General features: G+C 49.2%; 1 protein-coding gene across 2 annotated transcripts in view; it reads right to left on the bottom strand.

Annotated features, from left to right (window-relative positions):
• DPYSL2 (dihydropyrimidinase like 2) overlaps window positions 1-22,533 on the bottom strand; it is a 145,663-nt gene that overhangs the window by 69,323 nt on the left and 53,807 nt on the right. The window contains exons 1-3 of one of the 2 annotated variants that reach the window (XM_023216771.2): window positions 11,735-12,199; window positions 7,993-8,081; window positions 6,074-6,258 (exon numbers count right to left, since the gene is read on the bottom strand). In XM_023216771.2, coding sequence (XP_023072539.2) covers window positions 6,074-6,258; window positions 7,993-8,081; window positions 11,735-11,773 — 313 coding nt within the window. In that variant the 5' untranslated portion in view covers window positions 11,774-12,199. Of the gene's footprint in view, window positions 1-6,073; window positions 6,259-7,992; window positions 8,082-11,734; window positions 12,200-22,533 lie in introns of those variants that run through there. The other variant, XM_023216770.2, reaches the window with a different exon arrangement.

The following is a 22,533-nucleotide window of genomic DNA, read 5'->3' as shown; positions in this document are numbered from 1 at the left end:
GTACTCGCCATAAGGAGGGAGCAACCCAAATGCCACATGGATGAACAAATGACAAGCCGTGGATGTACCGCAGTGACACTCAGGAGCCACGTCCCTTCAGGAAGCCACCTCGCCTTCCTCCCAGCCCTCCTGCCTCCATGGGGAGGCTCACTGAGAAGAGCTGGGACAAGCCCAAGGCCCTTGGGGGAATGACAGCTGGGTCCACCGTGGTGTCGGGATCATGTGATTTCTCCATGTTGTGACCTTCTGTACTTGGAGAGCAGGCTCTCTCGCAAGAGGACCAATGAGAGAGCTACTGTTCCCACCCCCTTCTAAAGAACAGCCCGGACAGAGGGAGCTGTCCCATCCAGAACCACAGGCCATGCCTGGGCTCTGGGCCTCCCCTTCCTGCCACCCTCCCCCACCACGGCCAGAGTTGACCACAGAGACTCAGGGAGCTGGGGCTGCAGAGGGAGCCACTGCGGAGCAAGCAGCTGCTTCCACCAGGGTGAACACAGTCCACATTGGATACCTAAACCCTCCTCCCTCCTCGTGACACTAAGTCTCTTGGCATCACTCAGAGGAAGCAGGAAATCAAGTCTCATTAGTGTATTCATTCATTCATTCATTCATTCACTCATTCATTCACCCATGGGCATTAGCAGAGTGACTCTGAGGAGTGAGGCTGCCCAGGCAGCAGGGAATAGGAAAATGTAAGAGACAGAGGGGCCCTTGATTGAATGAACCACATGCAAGGCTGAATGCCACCTGGGCTGTGGGATAAAAGCCCAACATTTGCAAGGGGGCTACACAGTAGCCACACATCACAGGAGATCAGTGAATGGGGAGCACCCAGGCTGGGCCACCAAGGGTGACGAAGCTTCTAGAGGCAGGGAAAGAAAGGGAGGGCATCCCTGGCTGAGATGACAACGCAAGTCTGGGTTGGGGCAGCAGGAATAGGCCATGTCGTGGAGGGCTCTGATACTTGGGCTGATTCTCTGAGCAAGAGGGAGTCACTAAAGGCTTCACAGGAAGAAGGCAGCACAATGAAAGCTGCGCCAGAAAAACAGCCTGGTGAGAGGCAGGAGGTGGGGGATAGACAGCGAGACTCCTCAGAGGATCAGGGCCAAAATCCAGGAAGAGGTGACAAAAGTCAAATCCGTGTGGGTAAGGGAATGAGTGCAAGAGGTAACACAGAGATGAAAGCAACTTGAGGCAGCACGAGGACATGAAGATGCCAGGGTGACTCTGCAGATACCGCCAGCACGACCTCGAAGGAGCCCCCTCCAGGACATGGCACTGGAAAAGCGGCAGGAAGCAGACAGGGAGTCCGACTGGGGACAGTTGGATGGAGGTGCCTGATGCACATCCAGGGAGCCACAGCCAAAGGACAAGTGACAAGGCTGGTGCTCAGGAGGGAGGGCCCCTTCCAGCCCTGCAGCAGCAGCACCTCCCCTCCTCCTCCCTGCTAGAGTCCAATCCCCATCTCTGCTGTGTGGTGCTGTCCAGGGACCAGGAAGCCTGCTGGGTGTGTTGTGCCTGAGGGTGCACATCCTCTAGGAAAAGCCTGGAGTTCAGATGAGCAGAAATGACATTTAGAGCAGTGGTTCCCAAGCCCTGGAGATCCAAAGTGTGCAGATCCAGCATGGACCCCTAAAAGTCATGCTTTCAAACAGCTCCCCAAGTACCAGATTCAAATACAGAGTCACAGGCCACACCAGCAGATTTGCTACTTTAACCAGGTAAGGTGAGACCCAGGAAGTGTAATGTTTCAAGATGCAGCCCATAGAAGCAACACACCAAGCACACAGTCCGCCAGCCATGCCTGGACAGCGCCCGCTCTCAGTGAATGCTCAGGTCAAGCCCTCCAGCAGCTGGGGCCTGTTTCTCGGGCTGTGCGGGGGAGAGTAGAGCTCAGTGTACAAGAGATGGGAGGGTGCCAGTACCCAGCAAGGATGGAATGACAATAGCTACCACGTGGGAGTGCTCACTACTGGGCAGATGCTGTTGTGGTGCCACCACAGTCCACCTCTGTCAAAACTTGCCCCATTTTGCAGATGAGGCCACTGAGGCTGAGAGCAAAGGTGGCCCATGGCAAGCAGCAAGGCCAGAGCTACAGGTGTATGTTCCACACCTGGCCAACTGCACCGACGCACTGGGTAAGTGTTGGCAAGTCGTGTCTGTCCCTCTGGCCTCAGTCTTCCCCTCTATAAAATAGAGGTAACTGTTCCCAGTTGCTTGCTAGAAACTCTGGGATCCTAAACTCAAATGACCATGAAGGCCCTGGGAAGTCCGTAGGGTTTTCCCCAAGCAGCAATGCGGCTGCCCCCGCAACCCCTCAGCCAGTCTGGATGCCGCCTGCAGGGTATGTCTGCCGTCTCTGCCCACCCACCACTGGGTGGAAAGGGCAAAGGACGTTCCCCGTGCTCCACACTGAGTCCTTCTCACAAAGATCTCATTGTGCGATTCTCAATAGCAGGCTCTGTTTAATGGCAATAATATTATCTTCTGCTGCTGACACGCCATCTCCTTTTTTAAACTGAGAATATTTGGCTGTGTTTTCCTCTACATGCAGCACCATTTCAGACAGAAAGGAGCCCCCAGGGCCTGTGACCTGGGAAATGCAGAGCCAGCAGGGAGGCAGGTGAGGATTTACCTGTGAGGGCAGGTGACATGGTGACATGATCTGGAGAAGGCCAGAAAGCCAGGAGGGTGGAGTGCCCAGGGGTGGGGCCGGGGGGAGTTGGGAGGAAGAGGGAGATTCTTGTACCAATTCACTTCGATTGTTTATTTCAGCAAGCAGCAGTGGGCCTGTGAAGTTTCCAAAGCGCCCCAAGCATTTCTTTCTGGACTCAATACATTAAGTCAAAGAAAGCAGCAGGTCATATGTGCCAATGAAGTGGCATTAAGCTATTCTCTTTGCAAGGCCTCCTTCTCTGTGAAGCAAATCTCAGGACTCACTCACTTAAAGCAATGTGGAACGTATGACCAGCAAACAGAAAAAGGAAAACAATTCCTCAGTTCCTCATCTGTATTATTACCATTCCCTCCCCCGGGAAAGGCAGGCTAGCAGAAATTCTACAGGGGTCAGTAACCATAGGTGGTTATTTGCAAGAATAGTTAGTACTTTTCCCAGATTATAGAAGCAATGGCATTTGGGGGTCCAATACCTCCAAATGTATGGAGGTAACCATACACTGCCCCCTCTGATAACTTTTATTCCTTGAGGTTCACTCACTGGGTGCCCCGCTCTATCGCCGGACTGCATCACACAGCCTCCATGCAAATGCCATAGCATTCTGGCCAAGGAAGCAGAGCAGGTGGTCAGACTCTTCACTCCCCCTTCCAGACCACCTGCCCATAAGGCCATCTGCTGACCCTTCGGAGCTCCCTGGGCCAGGTGCAGCACTCAGGGGGGGATGTCCCTCGTCCCTAAACAGAAGGAACCCATCTGGATGAATGGAAAGAAGGCCACAGCCGCTGAGGGGGAAGAGAAATTCAGGGTGGTGGCAAGAAGGCGATGCTCCAGTGGTGGGGAAAGGAAGGCAGGAAAGAGTCAAAAACAAGAGCGGGGGCTAAAGCACGGGGCGAGCGTGCGGAGGGAAGAGGCAGATCCAGGAACGCGGGACAAGAGATGGTGGGCTGAGGGGTTCTTTCCAGCAAGTGTGAGAGAAAACAGGGCCTTTCTGTATCTGCTGAGCAAAGTGTACTTGATTAGAGGCAAAATCTCTCTGAGTTTCAGTGAATGAGTTTCAGTGAATGGCCGAATGTAGGGGAATGGAAAGGACTTCCAGGGTCACCTAGTGCAAATCCCTCACTGCAGACGCACAGCTAGAGCATGGAGTAGGGTAGTGACTCAAGGTGACACAGCAAGTCAGTGTCGGAAGGGGGCCAGCACTCCAGACTCCTATCTCCTGGCTGGGGGCATTTCCCTCTCCAATGATAGATGACACTGACCATTCACGCGAGAATTTTTTTGTTTGGTTTTTTTTGAGATGGAGTCTCATTCTATTGCTCAGGATAGAGTGCAGCGGTGCAATCTCAGCTCACTGCAACCTCTGGCTCCTGGGTTCAAAGATTCTCCTGCCTCAGCCTCCCAAGTAGCTGGGACTCCAGGAGCACGCCACCATGCCTGGCTAATTTTTGTATTTGTAGTAGATTCGCCATATTGGCTAGGCTAGTCTCAAATTCCTGACCTCAAGTGATCCACCCGCCTCGGCCTCCCAAAGTGCTGGAATCACAGGCATGAACCACAGCATTCAGCCAGAGAAATATTGTTTTTAATGGCTTATTGACTCTCTGTGACCAATCCAGGGGCCTGCAGGGTCTCCCTGTGAACTCCAAACCGAGGCAGATGATCACTCTGATTAGGCCTTCCTAGCAGACACCCAAACAGTCTAAGCTTCTCTAAGTTCAAGTGTTTCTCCACAGCCTGCCCTGGAGGAGAGGCAGAAACGCCCACAGGTACCAGTGATTCCCCAACAACTGACAAGGTGTAGGCTCTGCTCTCCATAGGTGAGAACGAAAGGTCCCCCCGACATCCCTGGAAAATGGCACCCACTGGGTTAGAGGGCAATGTGTGCAGCAAGACACAAGTCGCAAGGTTTACACTTGGAGGTTTTTCTCAGTGGTGCCAAGAAAGCTGAAACAGGAGAGGGCTGTTCCTGATGCTTCAGACCCTGAAGACCAGGACAGAAAGAACACCAGAGGGTGAGTTGTGATTTAAAATGCAGGGGAACTCAGACTAGGAGGGGATGGCAGGGCAACATTCCTCTAGCTCAGGCAAGATAGAAAAGAGGCTTCCAGATAGACCCCAAAACCACAAGCTAAAAGACCACCACTCGGAAAAATAACCAGTAAGAAAGGTTTTTCTATAGCAGAAATAGCTAAGTTCTTTCTACTCAGACCCTCTTCTGAACTGAACTGCTAGCTTTTCATATATGACAGACTCCATGTTGACTTTCACTCTTGGATGCAATCCTTTTTTTAAAACATATGTATCTGACGGGCCACTGTGCAGCTTGTCCACCTCCTCAAAAACAAAATGACAGTTGTCAAAAGGACAATCAGTGGGCATGCTGGAATCTGGCAGTTCACAAGCAAACCCTTAATACTATGTGTGCTATGTCACAGTGCTGCGAATACAGTTCAGATTTGGTTAAACAAAAAGCACAAAGCGGCCAGGCACGGTGGCTCACGCCTGTAATCCCAGCACTTTGGGAGGCCAAGGCGGGCAGATCACCTGAGGTCGGGAGTTCGAGATCAGCTGACCAACATGGAGAAACCCCGCTTCTACTAAAAATACAAAATGATCCAGGCGGAGTGGTGCATGCCTATAGTCCCAGCTACTCGGGTGGCTGAGGCAGGAGAATCACTTGAACCTGGGACGGGGAGGTTGTAGTGAGCCCAGATTGTGCCATTGCACTCCAGCATGGGCAACAACAGCGAAACTTCGTATAAAAAAAAAAAAAAAAAAAAAAGCACAAAGTCCTTGGAGCAATACGTAAGGGTGCCAGCAATTTTCATATCTAAAAGACAATTATTATTTGGGGTCCCCTCCAGGCAGGGCTGCCCAATTCCTTTTATGTTAAACCCAGCCTAGAGAGTATCGCCTCCATTTGATTTTCATATCAGAGGAATAGGAGTTCCTGCTTCAACATTTCATTATTTGCATCCCATCCTCATTCTAAAAAGAAGCACTCTTAGGAATTTTTCTAAAAATCACAATCAAATACTTATGCTCAATGGCTTAAAGTTAGTGGCGCTGAAGATGACTTCAAATGCCGTGTTTTCAAAACCACGTTTTGGGGTCAAGAAAGACAAAAGTCCACACGGAGAGAAAGCAAGAAGCCATTCATCTTATCAAAACTCCTTAGAACCATACTCTCCAGTTCAATGGGAGAACTTACAATTTGACAGAAAATGAGCATAAATAAATAAGACAAATGGTTAACACATCCTCACCCCCTTATTTGGTAGATTGAACTGTGGCTCAGGACAGCAAGTTTTGGAAGAAGAGAATCAAACAGCACAGACTTATTTGCAAACTCTCACACTTCCTAAGCACTGCAATGATGATTTTTAAACTTCTTACTAATCATGGTGGTTCCCCCAGCCAGGGCCGCCTTGGTTCCTTGGAAGAAATCATCAGCAGACGTCATTCCCTGGTCAGGCATCTGGAAACGAGTGTGGACGTCAATTCCTCCGGGGATCACCATCCGGGAGTGGGCCTCGATGGTCTTCACCCCTCCTGGCACAATCAGATTTTCTCCTATTTGCCTAAATAAACAGGGTTGGTGATAAGGGTTGTAAATGAAACCTGGACTCAAATGGGATCTGACAGCTACTTTCACTAACCTATAAACTATCCTCCACTCTGTGCTGTGAGCTTTTCAGATCATTGTCATGATTCATAATAAAAACACTATATATTCCTATCCCCCAGCAAGAGGCAATGCAGAGTATACTAGAAAGCAAAAGTTAAATAAGGCACCAGAGGCCCCAAAGACATTTTGTTCCCAAGAAACCCCCCAAGATCAAATGATAACAAGGCCCCAGGGTATTTCTAAAAACTGTCATTAAACTTTCTTTACAACACCTACAATTGAGCTAATTATCCTACAGCAAGTTTCTCCAGGCCTGGCTGTACTTTGCAAACATTTATTTTTATCATATCCTTTTCACCAGAGGGAAAATAGGGGTGGAAGGGTGAGGTAGAACAAAACAAAGCAAAAAAAAAAAAAAAAAAAAAGTGAACACTATGATTGCAATGATTTAAAATTTTGGAAGCATGTGTTCAGTTATTCAGATAATGAAAAAGCTAACAGCTGAAATATAATTTAAAAAGACAGAAAAATGAATATTCATTATGTTGGGGGACATGATTCGGTTCCAATTTTTAAAAAATATTTTTACATCATTCTACCACTTTTTTAAAAAGGAATATTAATCTAGGAGAAGTCGATAAAGTTCTAGAACAAATTAGTGATGAGTAAAAATAGCACACAGGCCTGCACACTTCTGGGCCAGTGTCGTTCTACCAGACCAGATCGTGCCGTCTTATAATTGGGGGAAAATGGAACATGAAAGTCATGGCATTTGAGAGCCTGCAGCTGAGACTGTCACAGCAAACACACATGGAGAAAACATTAAACGTGGAAATGTTAAAATCTATTTTAGGTTCGTAAATCTGGGTATGAGCTCCCAGGCCACTCCAGTTTTCCACTCCTCTGGACTGGTTTAAAGCTATCCCTTGATGAATGCTGCTTATTTAAAAGCTGTCACTGGCTGCAGTGTTTGTCTTTAAACAGATGTGCTATTTCTCCAGAGCCCAGGGAGCTGCCCCAGTAGGAAGGGCAGGAGGATACTGGGATGAACTCAGCTTCCTTAACCCTCTGGCGTCCAAAAATACCCAAACTCAGGAACTGCCCTGTTGCTTCTCCTTTGTAACACTAACACAATAAACACAAGGGCAGTCTTATTTGCACTAGTTGCCACGTAGAATAAAACCTAAAATTCCCTCAGGATTTAGGCAGTAATTTGTCTGTATTACTTGGTAATTAACTTGGTGTCTTTCTTTGGCCCCTCCAACTTGGATTCTTGATGAAGAAAGCAGACGTGCTGTCTTAATAGAGGAGACTGTCTTTCACATTTGCATTCTTTGGGCAATCCAACCCAAACAACCACATTCTAGGAGAACCTTTAATACATTCAACATATCACAAACCAAGTATTTGAGCTGGCAACAAAAAGATATCGTATCGCCTCAGTTAAAAATAGTAAATTACATAATACATAATGCAACGAGTGTACATTAATTGTTGCTTTGAATTCCCTAAATTTGAGTTTTCAAATTCACTAATTACCACCAATCAAAACCCATTTAAAAACAGATACTAAGTTGGTTACTCTCTGATGTTCCTAAAGTTTGATACTGTGGATGCTAATGGTAGCTAATACTTGGAAAGCCTGGAAAGTGTTCAAACACATCTGTATATCATGAGTTACACTTACTTGATCAACCCATCTTCCATGTATATGTCTGCATAGAACGACTGGTCATCATTAACAATTTTACCTCCTTTGATCAGAAGACGATCACTCTGAAACAAAGAGGCAGTAAGGTCACAACACGTAACTGACCTGTGAGAAACAGGTGCTAAGATATGTGAGTTAAGGATACATTTTCACTATTCAAAAGTGATGTTCAAAATAAGCCCATTTTGGAAAGGTTCAGTGACAAAGGTAAGCCTGCATGTGGCAACGTATTCATCACCTGATGAGTCAGAACACACAGGGAAAGCTTATCCTAGATAAACAAACCATCTCTTTCAATTAGACATTGAACTCCAAAGAAAAAAAAAGCAGTGAAAATTATTTCATATAAAGAAGATAGGGCCGGGCGCAGTGGCTCACGCCTGTAATCCCAGCACTTGGGAAGGCCGAGGCGGGTGGATCACCTGAGGTCAGGAGTTTGAGACCAGCCTGGCCAACATGGTGAAACCCCATCTCTACTAAAAATACAAAAACTGGGCTGGACGTGGTGGTGGGCGCCTGTAATCCCAGCTACTTGGGAGACTGAGGCAGGAGAATTGCTTGAAGCAGCAGGCGGAGGTTGTAGTGAACCGAGATCACATCACTGCACTCCACCCTGGGTTACACAGCAAGACTCCAGCTCAAAAAAACAAACAAACAAAAAAAAGTACTTTTTAAAATGGCTTTTGGCTAAACCTCAATTTAAAAACAAACAAACAAAAAAAACACCCACATATAGGAAGGCCATGTCTTAGAAAGACTGCATCAAGCACAACTGACCAAAAAGTCTGTTGTCACAGGATATACCACACAAACACACTGGATTCAACCATAGCAAGGTTTCCATTCAGTATGTCCTTTATATTTGCATTTATCTTTGAGGTAAATCACAGCAAGTATAGCAAAAAGGGAGGGAAAAGACTACAAAAAATACGCCATTTATGCCATTTTAACTAGGCTGTTAAGAAAAAGGTAAACTCCCATGAATAAGTACATGAGATAGCAAATTCTAAGATGCAATGCACTACAGATTGCTGATGCACTTATATTTTAACCGGTAATATTTATGCAAAAAAAAAATAATAATAAAAGACAAGCAGCAGATAAAGGCTGAGAATGTGACAGAAATGCTACATTATGACTCACCGTTATTGCAAATGCTAGCAAATGGAAGGGAATGCTAGCATCGCGTGTTCAGTAAATATGCACCTGTATTATCCAGAATAGGCTTAAACCCTGCAAGCTGAACCATACATTGCCCTTTTAATTTAATTAAAGAATTTAATTCTTTTGGCAATAGTTAACTTAAAATTCAGTTACAAAACAATATTCTCGGCAAGTGCTATCTCTCTTTAGCAGTTACCAAGAAAAGGAAATCATAGCAAATCTTTAAAAAAGAGATAAGCTACTAGAGAGCAAGGGGAAAAGATAATTTTACACAAATACACACACTTTAGTTCACAAAGTATTTACTGTCTCTCCAACATACTGAAAACCAATAAGATCATTTTAATTTTGTACACTGCAGGGTCCTTGATCCTGATGTAGACTTTGGAAAGCCAAGGGAGAACAGCCAACAATAATTCCTGCACCTGTATAAGGTAAGTGTAAAGACCTTTACAAAGCCCTGCCGTACACATCATGCCATCAGAGCCTAGAAAGAAATCTGTGAGGTGGATGTGTCTATTCCCATGACACATAAGGAAACTGAGGCTCAGAGAGGTTAGGCCACTTGCCCAGGTCACCCAAACCAGTGCACCTATCCTCTGTTTACAATGATCTCCACCTCCCTCCCAGACCTCTAAGCTTCCACGGAATAAATATCACCTGGAAGGCAAGAAGAGGCCTCGCCCTTCACCTCCTGCCTCCAGTCACTGTAATACCTGCCCCAGTCATCACTGCGAATACCCCGAGCCAACATGATGCCAAGAAAAAAAGTGAAACACCACACCCCCGTTCACTCTAGTGCCTTCCAGAAGGCTCTTACATAAGAGGCTGCCAGTGGTGAGGGAGGGAGGAATACCATGCTATAGGTCCTATGATAATGCAACCAGATTTTTTAAAGGATGGGGGGGCGCTCTTAAAAAAAAAAAAAAAAAGTCTTGTTGATTGTTTGCTTTTATTTTTTTTTTCTCCCCACACTGTCAAAATGAAGCTGCCTGTTCATTCACGAAGACAGCAAATTATTTGAGGCTTGCTGCAAATCTGCTCTCCATCCTCCCTCCCCAGAGTCACCACTCCTTCCTCCAGCGCAGTGAACACACAAGGGTGGGTGCCCCGTGCCCGGCCCTTTGGGATCTTGGGTCTTTTACCTTCAAGAAGAAGCTAGCGCCCTTCTTCAGCTCATCCTAGAAAATCCTCCGAGCACACGCCCCCTCCCCTATGCATTTGCTCTCCTTCTCTCTCCTGCGGATGGGTGTGCCCTTGTGCACGAAGAGGAAGCCGGGGTGCCCATGGCTAAAGAGAAAACCAGAGCCAAAGCGCGTCCCTATATCCAGCCCTAAAAACACATCCTGACTGTTTTAAAACTCTTTCGATCTCTGCCTCAGTCCTGGGTTCTACCCGGGAATCAGCTGCCCGGTTGCGACTGCACATCCTTATATAACAATGAATTTCCCTGGCGTTCCCCCGTCCCTGGGATTTCACTGGGGATGGAAAGAATAGGAGGAACGAATTTTTCCAGGAAAATATGGGGAGAGGGCGGGAGCAGGGGAGAGGTGGGAGCAAGACCGGTGCTGATCTCTGAGGCATCGCTAACGGCACAGACGTTTTCCCTGTGGTTTGCAAACCAACAAGTCCAGGCCCCAGCACCGCGCCGAGCCCTCCGGCCGCCGCGATCATTGTCTGGCCGGGGCCGGGCCATCTGCTCCCGCGTCGCGCAGCGCCATTAGCGCCCGGCCGCTCGCCGTGGTCCCCGCGCCCACCCTGCAGCCCGCTTTGTATGCGCCAACACGGACGCCTCCTGGGCGGCAGAAGGGGCGGAAAAGGGACGCGAAAACGAGCCCGAATCCCCGCCAGGGCCCCGGCCCCGAACTACAGAGCGAGAAAACCGGGGACGGCACCCAAAACCGGTTCCTGGCCAACAAGAAGCCCCCGCCTGGCCCCCCGCCTTCCTCCTCTGCTCATCACTTCGTCCCTGTTTTTCCTTGCCGTTTCCACACCATTCCCGTACACCCTGCCCTTTTCAGCATCCCTCTGCTGTCATTACGTCTTCGGGCTCAAACCCGCTCCTTTTTCCAAGGACCCGGAGAAGGCTCCAGAAAGCCCTTCTAGGGAGGGGGCGGAAGACCCGGAGAGGATCCAAGTCCCCATCTCCCCACCGCTGCTGGAGGAGTCCAGCCTCGCAGCACGCAGCCCAGAGAACAATATCCGAGCTCCAGGCATGCATATTCAATCTGGCATCCATTTGCTCGCACCCCGCAGGCCGGCGCTGCAGCATCTCCCACTGACAATAAAAGATACACCGGGTCTGGCGCGCTACCTAAGGCTACCTTCGTGCACTCGCGTTCCTGTTTAATGCCTTGCAAACGATGCTACTTCTAATCCTGGATCACTGCATCTCCCACAACCACCACCACCATCACCATCGCCTCCGTTAGCAATAGAAAGAAAAAAAAAGTTCGGTCCCTCTTCTTTCCCCTCCTTTTTAAAAATTCCTTAGACCTTCTGTGCTACAAAAGGTGGACTGGCCGACCACAGATTTCCCAAGTACCAAACTCACCGTGATGCGTGGAATATTTTTCTTCCCCTGATAAGACATCTCTCTCCTGGGAAAAAATTAATTTCAAGAGGGCAGCTTTAAGGCAAAAACTGCCAGGAAGGGGACTCGGGTTTATTTTTTTTGTTTTTTGTTTTTTTTTCCTTTGCAAGATTGAAAAAGGTGCAACCGCTTAGCTGGTCTTGCTATTAGGAAATTTCAAGAACGTAAGGGATGAATGCAATCCTCTGTCTCTCTTTCTTCCTCTCCTCCAACACAGCCCCAGCTAGGGCGGAAAAAAAAAAGAGAGAGAGAGAGAGGGAGAGAGAGAAACAGGAGGGAAGGGGGTGGAAATAAACTACAGCAATAAAAGCCTCGGTTCAAGTCGGCCACCGTGGCGCATGCGCCGCCAGCCACTCCCTTTCCTCTCAGGCAAAAGCCATCCGCTTCGAGAGAGACGAGCAGCGATTGGCCGCGATCCTGGAATATGCAAATTTGGGCCGGTGGGGCGGGGCGCGGCGCGAGAGCGCGAAATGCGGCAGTGAGCGGCCGGGGGCGGCAGGCGGCGCGGGCGCCCGCGCGGGGAGCGCGCCTTTCGCGCGCTTTCTTCGGGCCGGGGGGGACCGGGTTTGGCGTCGGCCCCAGACGCGGCCTGGGCCACGCGGGGACAATGGAGGGATGGTCGTCGCGGCCGGGGGGAGGGGTGGGACCCCGAGACGGCGGGGCTTAGGGACGGCACGCACTCGCCCGCGCGCGCCCCGGTGCCTGCGCGCCCGCGCGCCAATCCGCGGCGGCCGCCGCGGCAGCCCCGCGTGGGGTGACTGCGCGGAGCCAATGGCTTCGCTGGCGGCAAGCGCGCGACTGCACCGCCGGCCGGCGCCGCGCGGCCCGGGCCCTCCTCCCCCGCCGTTGCTGGCGCTGAGCTCCCTTGGCCCCCGCCCTGGCTCGGCTGAGGACTCGAACGGCGGCGGGCGGGAACCAGGCGGGGAGGGCCAGGCCACGCCCGGCCCTGGAGAGGGCGGCTGCACCCGGGAGCGTCCGGGCCCGGCTCCTGGGGGCGGGGAATGGGCGCGGGCCGAGGGGAGGCTGCAGAGACGGGATCTGGCCCGCGTGGAGGCGCCGGGCTGCAGGAAATGAGAGCCCTGAGGAAACCCTTCCAACTCCGAGCCGGGAAGGAGGCATCCGGGGAAGGCTGCGGGGTATGGGAAACTCCGCCCTGAGACATCCTTTTGTGCCTTCCGGCCGCGAGGAACTTAGTGGGGCGGAGGAGTGGGGAGCAACCGCAGCCCGCCGAGGCCAAGGTGGCCCGATGTGGGCCCCGTGCGCCCGCTTTACAGTCACGCCCAGCTCGGCCCCAGGCGGGGTGCGTGGGGGCGCAGCGCATTTCGCTGGTGCCTGCAGCGCCCCGGGGGCCTGAGGGTTTACCGGGCGAATGGATGGGCCCCACACCGCACCGTAAGGCAGACAGTAGTAGATGAGCTGTGGAGGAGCAAGAAAGGAAGATTTTATATCCCACAGGAAAGGGAAACTGAGTCTTGGGGAAAACCTACTGAATTGGAGTTAAAACCAAGAGTGTCCTGACTGCCCAGGCAGAGCCTAGTCACTTTAAACGGTACTCAAGGCCCCTTCGTGGCCCTAGCAGTTGAGCAGGCCTGGGACCCCTTAGCTTTGCCTGTCCAAGCCGTGCTGGGATGCTCTTAACTTCAGGGTCCCTGGAAAAGAAAAACGCTGATCCAACTGATCCTCAGGAATCTACCAGGGCCAACCCCCGTGGGAGGTTGCCCTGGCAGGTAGAATAAGTACAACATCTGGACCAGCCCTCGTAGCTCTCAGGCTTCTCTGCTTGAGGTCAAAGGATACATAGAATCCCTACGTAATCCAAGCCGTGGGGGGAGAAAGAATATGTAATTGGCTCACACCTGCTCAGCAAAGCTTAGCTAGAAAAATCCGGAATAATTCGGGCTGCTGTGGGCCTGACTTCCAATCTTTATGCCCTTCACCACCTTAGCCACCTTAGGGAAATGTCCGTCCTTCCTGACTCAGAGAAGGTATAAAATTCTCCTTTTCAGTCCTGTATCTCTAAAAATCTGAAGTCCCAGAAAGGAGCTGTAGGGCACGCAGAAAGTTTCACCGCTGGTTAATTCAAGTCCAGTTTAGCTGTGCATCTGAAGGAGAAAGTGAAGCACTTCCCCCTCCAGCAATCTGATATGCCGCAAGCAAGGTGAGATGATGTTGGCAAGTATTGCTGTCAGTTGGTAATGGTTAAAGTCAAGTGTCTGAGAAAGCTTAAAATATGCCTTTCTACTTGTCAAAAACCAACAGTCAGTCCCTGCTTTGCGGCGGACGGCAGTGGAGAGGAGTGTCCTATTAGCTCACAAAAACACTACTTGGCAAGGGAGTAAATAACGAGACTCAAATTAATTTAAAACAAAGTAACCTCTAATTATATTGTTTGTATTCTTGTATTCCCTACCGCCATCCGCGTTGTTTAAGCTTAATGGATTTAAATATATCTTGTTATTTACCAGTTCACCATTGAATCATTTGTTTTGTGATAAAAGCTTCCAAGAGCTTCTGTGTCTGTCTCAGTGGCTTCAGTTCTATAGCCATTGCTATGAGGTTCTTAGTCGATGATAATTGACGTTTCCACTCGTAAATATCCAAAAATGTAAGGTATAAACTGATTTCTCTGTTCTGACTAGAGCCTAAGAGAGTATTTGGCACATAAAAGATACCAAACAAATGGTTTAAAATGACCAAGGAAGAGAACTGTCTGCAACCTGCATTTCTTAACCATATTTACTGTTCAATGCAATGAGGAAAAGTAAAAAAGGGCCGGGGAGAATTTTCCACCTGCTTTGCACTGATGAAGGTGGAAAAAAAAAAAAAAAAAAAAAAAACCACACAGATAAACAGGCCTCACACTTTTACTTCAGAGATCCTTGTAAGAATTAAATGAGAGGCTGGGCACAGTAGCTCACACCTGTAATCCCACACTTTGGGACGCCAAGGCAGACAGATCAGTTGAGCCCAGGAGTTGGAGACCAGCCTCAGCAACATGGAGAAACCCCCGTCTCTACAAAAAAATACAAATATTAGAGACTAGCCTGGCCAACATGGAGAAACCCCGTCTCTACTAAAAATACAAAAATCAGTCGGGCATGGTAGCAAGGGCCTGTAATCCCAGCCATTCGGGAGGCTGAGGCAGGAGAATCACTTGAATCTGGGAAGCAGAGGTTGCAGTGAGCCAAGATCGCGCCATTGCACTTCAGCCTGGGCAACAAGAGTGAAACTCCATCTCAAAAAAAAAAACAATAACTAAATTAGCCAGGCGTGGTGATGGGCACCTGTGGTCCCAGCTACTGGGGGCAGGGGAAGGTTGGGCTGAGGCAGAAAGTTGAGCCTGGGAGGCCGAGGCTGCAATAAGCCATGATCGTGCCACTGCACTCCAGCTTGGGTGACAGAGTGAGACCTTGTCTAAATAAATAAATAAATAGTTTCTTATACTTTCTCTAGAAAAACACTCAATGAAAATTTCCTGTAAAATTATGAATCATTATTTGTGAATCTAATATTCGTACCTTTTCTCAAGCATGACTTTTCTGAATTTTTAAACATTGAATGCATGCCAAACATGAGAAAGCAATGTAAAATTGCCTGTTGCACAATCACAGCCCCTTCCCAAACCTCCGTTTTCCCATACTTTTCTCCTGGCAGCAGGAAAGAGCCAGATGTGGTACCTAAATGAGAAATGGTAACATCCCGAGCATTCTGCATGGTCTGCAGGAAGGGAGGAACTGCCTAAGCAGATCCATGAGTGGGAAGAATGTGTTTTAACCAGGTGCTGTATCAGAGTCTGACCCCTGTCTTCTCCGCAGCTTCAACTCCTCTCCCTGGGCACTTACTCTGTCCCCATGCTCAGTGGGTGCACGCACACAATGTCAAAGCAAACTTCTCACTGCCCCTGAAAACAGTGTGCGTCCCTAATCTATGTCTTGCCCTAAGCCGTTCTTTTCCCCTCCCTCCCTCTAAAACAACTGAAATGTCACCTTGTCTATGAAGTTTTCCCCATCCTGCCCCCTGCAGCCTTGAGCACTCCTTCCTGTGTTCAGCCCTACTGTAACACCATCACTCTGTAATGACTTGCCCATTTCTTCCATCAGGCCATGACTCCTAGAAGCAAAGAGCCCCCTCTTCTTCCAGCCACCAGCACACTGCCTGGTCTCTGGCAGGTGCCTTAACATTTGATGCGTAAATAAGTGCCGTCATTGCTATGATGAGGACAAAAGGTGCTTACACCAAGGTGAGTTTTAATGTCAAAAAATAAAAAATCCCCAATGCAAGCAAGCCTTTCCCTTAGGACTATCACTTTTTTTTTTTTTTTTTTTTGGGGGAGTTTTCCCTCTGTCACCCAGGCTGGAGTGCAGTTGCATGATCTCGGCTCATTGCAACCTCTGCCTCCCAGGTTCAAGTGATTCTCCTGCCTCAGCCTCCCGAGTAGCTGGGATTACAGGTGTCCACCACCACACCCTGCTAATATTTGTAATTTTAATAGAGCCGGGTTTTCACCATGTTGGCTGGGCTGGTCTCAAACTCCTGACCTCAGGTGATCCGCCCGCCTCGGCCTCCCAAAGTGCTGTGATTACAGGCGTGAGCCACCGCACCCAGTCAGGAATATCACTTTGCCAGGCCTTCCTTCTTGGCAGCCTCCCCTTCTCCAAGCCCCTGAAACTCCAGGAGGACCTAATGTTATTATTAACAGCTTATTAACAAAACTGCTGTGTACCGCCCAGCCTGGGGAGACAGCACCCAATCCTAAATGAATGTCGGAGTCATACAAGGTGTCTCTAGTAATTTTTCCTCCATTTCTGAAACTGTCCTTTACTCCATCCTCCATTATTCTTTGTACATCCCTGTGTGATCCCATTCATCGCAGTAAACCATCTACACGATACGATCCTCACTGACACCATAACTAGGTGAGTGTGATTTTTCTTCCATTCAAGGTTTGAGCTCACGGGGAAGAAAAACATTCAAAATCTTACTCGCTCTTGGCCAGGCACGGGGGCTCACGCCTGTAATCTCAACACTTGGGAGGCTGAGGTGGGCGGATCACCTGAGATCAGGCAGCTCCAGACCAGCCCGGCCAACATGGCGAAACCCCGTCTCTACTAAAAATACAAAAACTAGCCGGGAGTGGTAGGGGACACCTGTAATCCCAGCTACTCGGGAGGCTGAGGCTGGAGAATCACTTGAACCCTGGAAACAGAGGTTGCAGTGAGCCGAGACTGCGCCACTGTACTCCAGTGTGGGCAAAAGAGCAAGACTCCTTCTCAAAAACAAACAAAAAAGTCTTACTCATTCCTTATCCCTACTGACAAGGCTGGGGGCTCAAGCAGGACTGAATGCAGGGAGGGAGGTATGAGTGGAGGCACCCAGTCAGCCCTTTGCACATATTCACATCATCCAAGCTCCAGGGAAGTGGGGCTGGGGAGATGCAGACATAACTCCAGTGCCCCGGGCGACTGTGCTGCTCTCAGTTCCTCAGCATCTGCCGGGAATGTGTTCCCTCCCTGACTAGCTCACCGCTGCTCTTGGTTTCATGTTCCCCTTTAGGGAGCTAGAGTAGCCATTTCTGCTTCTGTGGCGCCCTGAGTTTCTGCGTTAGTGCAATGTTCAGAATGTTATAGCGTAGGGGAACTCCAAAGCAGAAACTGCTGACAAAACAGAGCCCAGAGGTGGCAAAGAAAATCCCCAATGCCCAGAATGCTGCAACTGGATGCCAAGGGCTGTGACCTCTAATGCAGCCTGCAGAGAAGGTTGAAATGAATGCGGCAGTAAGGAGAAGGTACTGGAATCCTTCTTTGCCAAAAACAAAGGGCATTGACTAGGACACTTGAGCTGGAAGTGATGCCTTCTTCACTGCAGATGGAATCAGGCAATGACGATCGTTTTCTTTGTGTGTGTAGCCCTAAAGGGGCAGAGACTGCGGATCACATCAGAACCTGCCCGCTGCCTTCCCCTGTGGCTGCATCCTTTTAGCAGGGGTGACGGTGGGGACAAATGAGGGTCAGCAGTGACTGGCCCTCTGAAACAGATGCTGCTTTGGCTAAAACTGGACAGACTGCTGGCCAGCATGGGGGCTCTGCTAGGATCCTGAGGACACATCCTCCCTGCAGGAAGACAAGGGGCTCATCTGTCCAAATCCTGCTGGACAAGAGGGCACAGAGGAAGCATGACTTCACAGAATCTAGTCGACTTGGGCTTTCTCCTTTTATCCCTAGTTAGTGCACACACCTCCTGAAGAACTCCTGCAATGCCCACCCTGCACCTCCTTCTCTGGGTGACTACAGATTTTCCCCAGGGTCTTTCTATCCCTGACGGGGACAAAGGGCACCTCGCTCAGCCATCGTGCCTGAGGCCCGCCCTCTGGTGGCGAACGAGGAGTGTGCACGTGGTCACCTGCATGCTGGTCTCCAAGCCAGGGCAGGGCCTTGGAGATCACTTGTTTCCGTTGGAGTGCCCAAGTACCCCCCTCCGTCAGAATCACCCTGAACAGAACAGACAACCTGAACAGAATATCCGGAGGTAAGGTCCAGAGAGGTTTTTAAACTGGTCTACTTCTGGACACTTAGCGACAGATCCAGCCCACTCCACCCTCTATTTATAAAAGGAGGAAAACATGGACTAGGAGGAAGGGCTCACTCCCTACCCAGTGAGGGCTCCACTCACCACAGAGCATCACTGGTCTGCTGTTTGTCCAGTGGGAACATTATGAAAGAGTGGTAAATATTATCACTCTCGTTCCCCTTGTCTGCCTTCTGGAAACAGTACAATCTTCTAAAATATTGTTATGCTGTCAGTGAGGAGGAAATTAACATTTATTGAGCACCTACCATGCTCTAGGCATGGCATTGAGTGCTTTAAATACATCTGCTTTAATCTTCTCCAAAATCCTACTGGGTAAATCTTCAGATCCTCATTTTACAGACAAGGAGAGAAAAGCACAAAGAAACCTCTTATTCCAGGCCCAGATTCTAATTTGGGTCTGTGTGACCCCAAAGCCCAAGGGGCTAGTTCTTTTTTTTTTTTTTTTTTTTTTTTCCTTTTCTGAGACTGAATCTAACTCTGTTGCCCAGGCTGAAGTGCAGTGGCATGATCTCAGCTCACTGCAACCTCTGCCTCCTGGGTTCAAGTGATTCTCATGCCTCAGCCTCTCAAGTAGCTGGGATTACAGGTGCCTGCTACCACGCTCGGCTAATTTTTGTATTTTTGGTAGAGATGGGGTTTCACTATGTTGGCCAGGCTGGTCTCAAGATCAGGCCAGGTCACAGATCCTGACCTCATGATCTGCCTGCCTCGGCCTCCCAAAGTGTTGGGATTACAGGCATGAACCACTGTGCCTGGCCGAGGCTGGTTCTTTTAATGGTAAAGTGCTTGTTTAGTACAAACTGGGACCCCCACCTTGTGCAAGAAGTGGGCACAGGTGATCCGCTGTCTTTCTTTACTCCTTCCACTGTCCCCAGTCCACATTCCTTAGATGTTTCCCCTTCTCCTGAAATCAATTATCCATCTCTTTCTTTCCTCACCACCCAGTGTAACTCAGTTTCACTCAGTGGCCCTGGCCCTCCCCTCATAGGAAACGTGACAGACAAACATAAAGGTTTAATGAATGATAAACGCTCAATGTGCTACTCTGCTAAAAAGAGAAGACCCTGGTTAGTAGAATTTCAGACACCAAGCCAGGCTGCTTGCATAAATAAAATGCAAACTGTTTATCAAGTCTGCTGCGTGTGATCTTGCTCTTCTTTTTTTAATTTTTTACTTTTATTTTTAGTAGAGACAAGAGTCTCACTATGTTACCCACATTGGTCTCAAACTCCTGGCCTCAAATGATCCTCCCAAAGTGCTGGGATTACAGGCGTGAGCCACCGCGCCCGGCTGATCTTACCCTTCTGTCCTTTTCCAGCCCTATCCTGTGCTACGTCCCCAAGCTCTCTCACGCCACAGCACACTGATCTCCTTCCTTTGCCTGCAGGGGCCCTTTGTTGCTGCTGTTCTCTCTTCTCCCATCTCTCCTTCTTGCCCATGCATCCCTGCTTCAGGGAGGCCTCCGTGACCTCCCTCCTGACGCCAGCCCATGTATTCCTACTCTTCCCTGTCTCAACACTATCTCTTTAATAGCAACAATTATAATTGGGAAGTATGTTTGTGCATTTGTTTACTTGGGTATTTCCAGTCTGTCTCTACTTCTCAATTGCAAAGCCCCTAAGCCACCTAGTCCTCCACTCCACCTCACAGTGACCACACAACACTCAACAAACAAGAGTTAAATGACAAATGAACAGGAGAACCTTGCTAAGGACATCTGTTCTTCAGCCCAGGTGACCGAGGCTTCATTTTCCACCTGTTGCCTCCCAGATATGCACCTACCATTCTCTAATCCTGATTCATCCCAGGCTTTGGGTGTTTTTTGTTTTTGTTTTTTTGTTTTGTTTTGTTTTGTTTTGAGACAGGTTCTTGCCCTGTCACCCAGGCTGGAGTGCAGTGGCATGAGCATAGCTCACTGCAGCCTCAAACTCCTGGGCTCAAGCGATCTGCCTCAGCCCCCCCCCCCCCCCTTGTAACTGGGACTACAGGCATGCATCACCATGCCTGGCTAAGTCTTTTTATCTTTTGTATAGACAGGATCTCGCTATGTTGCCCAAGCTGGTCTGGAACTCTTGGGCTAAAGCAATCCTCCCGTCTCGGCCTCCCAAAGCAGTGGGATTACAGTTGTGAGCCCTCACACCTAGCGTTCACCCCAGGTTTTTAAAAGACCAGATGGTGAGGATTCACCTCACTGGATAAGGTCTCATGGCCTAGGTTCTAATGATCCATGGCAGAGTGTGCAGATTCCTTTTCTACTGGGATCTGTCCTTGGGAAGCATCAAGCCTCACATTCACAAAGCTCAGCTGTGCCTGGAGGTCCAATCATGATAACGGCAGCCGGGTTCCTCTTTTCAATCCGGCACTCAGGCTTGTACTTACCACAGCCAGAAAATATTGCAGATCCCCCCTCAACTGAGCCCTCCTTGATTCAGAATCTGTGCCGATTCTGAAAAGGGCCAAGCAAAAGGGGTAACTATGAACTCTGAAAGTGTAAATAACATTTCAGGAGTTTCCGTCCCTTAAAAGAACCCGCCACAATCAATGTACTGAAAACTGCTCACTCATCCAAAAACACGCCATAGCTCTTGGCCATTTGTCCATTTCAGTTCCCTAGAGGCCACTTTGGGGCGATTTATTAGCTTAGTCTGTGAACGCTTGAAAGTAGTCCATTTGGATATTGTAAAGATTTAACAAAATTCTGACCTTTCCCGTAAATAAATTGGTCCTCTTTCTGCCCTCCTTACTCCCCCACCCTGTTTGTTTTCAAGGAGTAAGAATTTATTACTGACCTTATGTGCCAGCCCTCAGGAGACCAAGGGGGATCAGGAGGTGTTTACAAGTTCCCCATACACAGTCCCCTTCTTGTAGTACAATGCTGTAGAAAGAGAGGTCACAGATGAATGGCACGTGATGCTTTACCAATGCTTTACCAGCTCCAGGCAAACTGTGCCCCTCTACCTAGGCTTGGGCTGGGAGCTCTCCACTCGTACAATGTCATCAACCCAACGACTGATCTCTCTCCAGTTTCTGGGCACATCCACTGTCTCGAGAAACCAAATAGAACTCTTCCTATCTTCCTATCAAGCAGATGAGGAAATCACTGAAAGAATAAGCAGCCAAATGCAGTTGTGCTGTGAATAACCATCAGTCTCATTTGTGGGCTTTAAACTAAATTCTACATCTGTGGACAGTGTTTAACTCCTGTGGGCACTGCCAAACCAGTGGAGGAATGAGTGCCTGCATATGTCCCTTGGGGCTCAGGAATTCTCTCTGTTTCTTCAGAGAATTAGAAATGGAGGTAGAATAGTAAAAAGGCCACTTTGGCTGGGTGCAGTAGCTCACACCTGTAATCTCAGCACTCTGGGAGGCCAAGACGGGCTGATCACAAGGTCAGGAGATCAAGACCATCCTGGCTAACACAGTGAAACCTTGTCTCTACTAAAAAATACAAAAAAAATTAGCCAGGCATAGTGGCAGGCGCCTGTAGTCCCAGTTACTGGGAGGCTGAGGCAGGAGAATGGCGTGAACCTGGGAGGCGGAGCTTGCAGTGAGCTGAAATCACGCCACTGCACTCCAGCCTGGGCAAGAGCTAGATTCGGTCAGATCAAAAAAAAAAAAAAAAAAAAAAAAAAAGCCACTTTAAAGGGACAGGGCACTGAGGGAAGAAAATAACACTGGAGCCTGGAGAGACTAAGTGGGAATTGATGCCTTTCATCTCTCCTCCTCTCCGTCTAAGGCCACTACCTCACCGGGGGCACCATCTTTGCATTCCCTGAGTGTGCCAGGCTGTTTGCGGCTCCACACTTGTGCTCACATGCCTGCCTCTCCGAGCGTGCCCAGACCCTCTTGGACCCCTCACACCATCACTCCTCTGTGCAACCACTCCTTAGCCCTCAGGTCCAGCTGGCCACTCCTTCTCTTATGCCCCCATTGGGGGCTGTACAGACTCTTCGCAGAGTGCCAAAGCAGTCTCCTGGACTATTTCCTTGTAATGTCTCCTTCTCTTAGACAGTGAGCATCTTGAAGCAAAGACTATACTTTCTCTCTCTTCAGCACCCACCATAAGGCCTTGCATGTAATAGGCAAACAAATTCTGAAAGGAAGGAAGGATGGATGGATGGATGGATGGATGGCAGATGGGTGGGGTGGAAGGATGAATGGATAAGTGGGTG

This window comes from Piliocolobus tephrosceles, chromosome 7 (genome assembly GCF_002776525.5).
Source record: "Piliocolobus tephrosceles isolate RC106 chromosome 7, ASM277652v3, whole genome shotgun sequence".
Classification (NCBI taxonomy): Eukaryota; Metazoa; Chordata; class Mammalia; order Primates; family Cercopithecidae; genus Piliocolobus; species Piliocolobus tephrosceles.
This window is presented reverse-complemented; position numbering and strand designations above follow the sequence as displayed.